Source organism: Colobus angolensis, unplaced genomic scaffold (genome assembly GCF_000951035.1).
Source record: "Colobus angolensis palliatus isolate OR3802 unplaced genomic scaffold, Cang.pa_1.0 Scaffold352, whole genome shotgun sequence".
NCBI lineage: Eukaryota > Metazoa > Chordata > Mammalia > Primates > Cercopithecidae > Colobus > Colobus angolensis.
This window is the reverse complement of record NW_012116844.1, coordinates 1,648,299-1,652,607: the sequence shown is the minus strand read 5'-3', so window position 1 is coordinate 1,652,607 and position 4,309 is coordinate 1,648,299. Positions and strand designations below refer to the sequence as shown.

Below are 4,309 nucleotides of genomic sequence, written 5' to 3'. Positions count from 1 at the left end.
ACTGTAGGGCACAGGTGTGGAACATTTTTATATCACAAAACATTCTACTGAAAAGTGCTGCCACGAGGAGTCATAATTGCCATGAAAAAGACGTAGAAGGAGGAATATTTAAATGAAGCCAAGATAGTTGAATCTATTAACTGGGTCTCCTCTACCAGTAGGTACAGGACCTGGATTAAAAAAAAAAAAATCAACTGGAAACATTTGCATATGGGCTTTGGCATTAGTTTATTTCCCTTGTATCCTCTTCAAACAATAAGTTCCATGGTTCTCAACTCTGGCTGCTTATTAGAATCACACAGCAAATCTGGTTTAATTGGTCTGGGGATGCGAGGCAGAAAATTGGTAGGTTCTAAAAGCCCCAGGTGAATTCTATTTTGTGTTTAGGCTTGAAAAGTACCGATTTAGAAAATACATTACCTCATTTAATCAAATAAGTATTCTATAAAGGCAGCGCTTCAGTCAAAATAAAACTTCCTCAATGTTTTATAGAAAAGCCTGCTGAATCCCAGACTTAACTAATGGGAATTAAGATACAGCTGGTATTGTTATCTGCATAGTTCATAGGGGCAAACGGAGAAGCTGGATTGGATCTAGTTTAGATAACCCTAACAATCACCATCCATTGCAGGTAGTCTTCTATACTAAACTAAAATGTACGTTGGAAAAATAATTATAGAAAGAAACATGAAATCCACTTCATTCATACCCCAATTATCAGCAACTTGCAATAACAATTCTGCTATTCATTTCTGCATATATTCTCTCCCAAACACTCACCAGAGTTATTAATATAGTTCACATTCATGTTACCTCTGGGATCTTTCACAGTTTTAGAGAATAATTGATCATTAGGGAATAATTCCTCCATTTATTTTTCTCTTGACAATTTCATTATGCTGAATTCATGAGTTTTTCTTACCATATAAATTGTTCATTTTTTATTACTATATAAAATGTAAATAATATCTTTAAAATGGGAGATTATAAAGGATGGAAACTATTTCAGTCATTTTATTTCACTTTATTTTGTTTGAGTAGAAATCCAATTTTCTTTATTATTTTTGGCAGAAACATAACTCTAGAATATTTAGATTAATATTACTCCTCATTCCTCTGATTCTTGCTGGGGAAAAATAGGAAAATTTAAGGCATAAAAGAATATTCTGCAAGTCTAAATATCCATGTCAGTGATAACCCAGATTGGGTTTAGGACAGTTTTATAGCCAATAATATTTATGCTCTTCAGGGGATAGTAAAAATGCAGCTACAAATAATATTTTAGTGTTATAAAACATTTGATTGGTAAGAATCACATCTTTGAAATTATTAGCAGTTGTATTTTGTGCCATTACAAATTCTACAGAATATGCTTTAACACATGTCAGGTTATTGTCATACATTTTTTACATCTTTTCCTTTTTCTAAGTTGGTTATGCATTGTTCAAAAAAATTAATATTTTGAATAGGGTGAGTATTTTTATTATTTGTGATTTAAAAGATAATTGCATAACTTTTTTAAATTGAAAAGAAAAGTAATAAAGTAATTTGAAACTTTCAAACTCACCACTGCCTTGTCAGGCCTTCTATGATCGGGGCCTACCCTGTTTATCCACTGTATTTCCAGCTGTTTTTCAATAAGCACCATCCACACGAGTCAGTGTTATTTTCAAAAGGCTTCTATACTTGCAGTTTCCTTTCCTGCATTTCCAAATTTGTCCTGTTGCTTATCGTGCTCAGAATTTGCTTCATTCTCAAAAGTATGGGTGTAGTACAGATTTTCGGGCAGCAGCATGTAACACTTTAAAGAAAAGTTATGTGTTAATTGAAAGAAAGTTTAATTTTACTTTAGTTGATATAATTTTTATTGTATATGATATCATGGAAAACAGAATGTATGAATAATATGAACAATGAAAATGGAAAGTGGTATATAAATCTAACTACCTATTGTTTTTATAGAAATGATGCTGTTGCATTCTCAACTTAGAGCAGTATAAATACAGATAATGGTTCTTCAACTTTAGCCAGCAACAGAATCACTCACACAACTTAGTAAAATGGATTTCTGGACCTGAACCCAGAGCTTCTGATTCAGCAGTTCTGGGGTTGGGGCCCAAGAAACTGCATTTCTTAGAAGTTCCCAGGCGATGCCCATGCTGCTAGCCCAGAGACCACACTTTAAGAAGTCTTAATGGAGACATTCAAAAAGTTCCAATTCACTGGAATTTTGTGTTTTGGCATACGAAAAAATGTATATACTCAATATGCCTATGGTTCTTCAAAAAATCAGTCAGTTTTAAATGAGAGGCCAATTTGTAAACTGCAACAAAAGGACCAATGAACTTAGTATGAGGGAGGAAATAGCAAGTCCATTTTAGGCAGAAGACTCATCTTTAAGCTAATGGAAACTAAGATGGAGTCATAAAATATCTCTTGATTTCAATAATCTTTGTTGCAACATTGTTTGTTACATAGAAAAAACTGGAAACAACCAAAGTGCCTATTTAACAGAGGCTCATAAGCTATGACAGATCCAAATATAAAGGACTTAAAAAAAATTGGATTGATTTGGATGTGCTGATACGGAAAGACTTTCAAGATATGATACAAGTCTACAGTAACCAAAACAGCATGGTACTGGTGCAAAAACAGACACACCGACCAATGGAACAGAATAGAGGGCCCAGAAATAAGGCCGCACATCCACAGCCATCTGATCTTTGACAAAGCTGACAAAAACAAGCAATAGGGGAAGGATTCCCTGTTCAATAAATGGTGCTGGGAGAACTGGCTAGCCATATGCAGAAAATGGAAACTGGACCCCTTCCTTAAACTTTATACAAAAATTAACTCAAGATGGATTAAAGACTTCAATGTAAAATCCCAAACCATAAAAACCCTCGAAGACAACCTAGGCAATGCCATTCTGGACATAGGATCAGGCAAAGATTTCATGACAAAGATGCCAAAAGCATGGTACTGGTATAAAAGTAAATACATAGACTAATGGAACAGAATAGAGAACCCAAAAATAAAGCCAAATACTTCAGCCAAATGATCTTTGATGAAGCATACAAAAACGTAAGTTGGGAAAACAACACCCAATTCAATAAATGATGCTGGGAAAATTTGATAGCCACATGTAGAGAATGAAACTGGATCCGTATCTCTCACCATGTACAAAAATTAACTCAAGATGAATTAAAGACTTAAGACCTGAAACCATAAAAATTCTAGGAGAAAACCTACATAAAATTCTTCTGGGTATTGGCCTAGGCAAAGAATTTATGACTAAGACCCCAAAAGCAATGAGGAGTGAACAAAGAAAATGTGGTGAGGATATGTATGTGTGTATATATATATATACACACATATATGTGTGTGTGTGTGTGTAGATATGTTGGTGTGTGTATATATAAAAGATTTATATATGCACATACACACACACACACACACACACCCCACGGAATACTACTCAGCCATAAAAAGTAACAAAATAATGTCTTTTGCAGCAACTTGGATGGAACCGGAGGCCATTATTCTAAGAGAAGTAACTCAAATCGGAACCCAAATACCACATGTTCTCACTTATAAGTGACAGCTCAGCTGTGGGCACACAAAGGCATACAGAGTGGTATAATGGACACTGGAGACTCAGAAGGGGAGAGGATGACAGGTGGATCAGGGATGAAAAACTACCTATTGGGTACAATGCACACAATTCAAGTGATGGGTGCACTAAAATCCTAGATTTCACCACCATACAATTCATCCAGGGGACGAAAGACCACTTGTACCCTCACAAAGCTATTGAAGTAAAAAGTTAAGTTGCAGAAAAGATGTGTGATTTCTTTTAATAAATAATAATAAATATACATTTTATATTAAACTATATACACATTTATGTTAATATATTTATATCTTTATAATTGAATATAATTATATACGTATGTATAAAAATATATATCTGACTTTCAGCATAGAATGCATATTGCTCTAAACATTTTTGTCTTTATGTTATACAAAAAGCTTGAGATGTTATCTTTTGAGACAGGATTTGGTGAAGGAAAAGTGATTTTAATTATTAATTGTATACTCTTCTACATCATTTGCATTTTAACCATGTATATATGCATTATTTCTTGTTTAAAAATATCAAAAATTCATACCTGCAACAATGACTATCATAAGAAGGACAATAACAAATCGTTGCAAGGACATAGATAAATGAGAACACTCACACAGTGCTGGTGGGATGGTAAAATGGTACAGCCACTTTAAAAAGTAGTGTGGCAGCTTCCTAAAA

The 4,309-nt window shown here is 33.9% G+C and overlaps 1 protein-coding gene across 1 annotated transcript in view; it reads right to left on the bottom strand.

Annotated features, from left to right (window-relative positions):
* The window catches only part of LOC105519575 (uncharacterized protein C10orf68-like), a 213,228-nt gene that overhangs the window by 4,589 nt on the left and 204,330 nt on the right, over positions 1-4,309 (bottom strand). The window contains exon 21 of the mRNA XM_011952950.1: positions 1,568-1,801. Within this exon, the coding sequence (XP_011808340.1) occupies positions 1,755-1,801 (47 nt within the window). The 3' untranslated portion in view covers positions 1,568-1,754. The remainder of the gene's footprint in view (positions 1-1,567; positions 1,802-4,309) is intronic.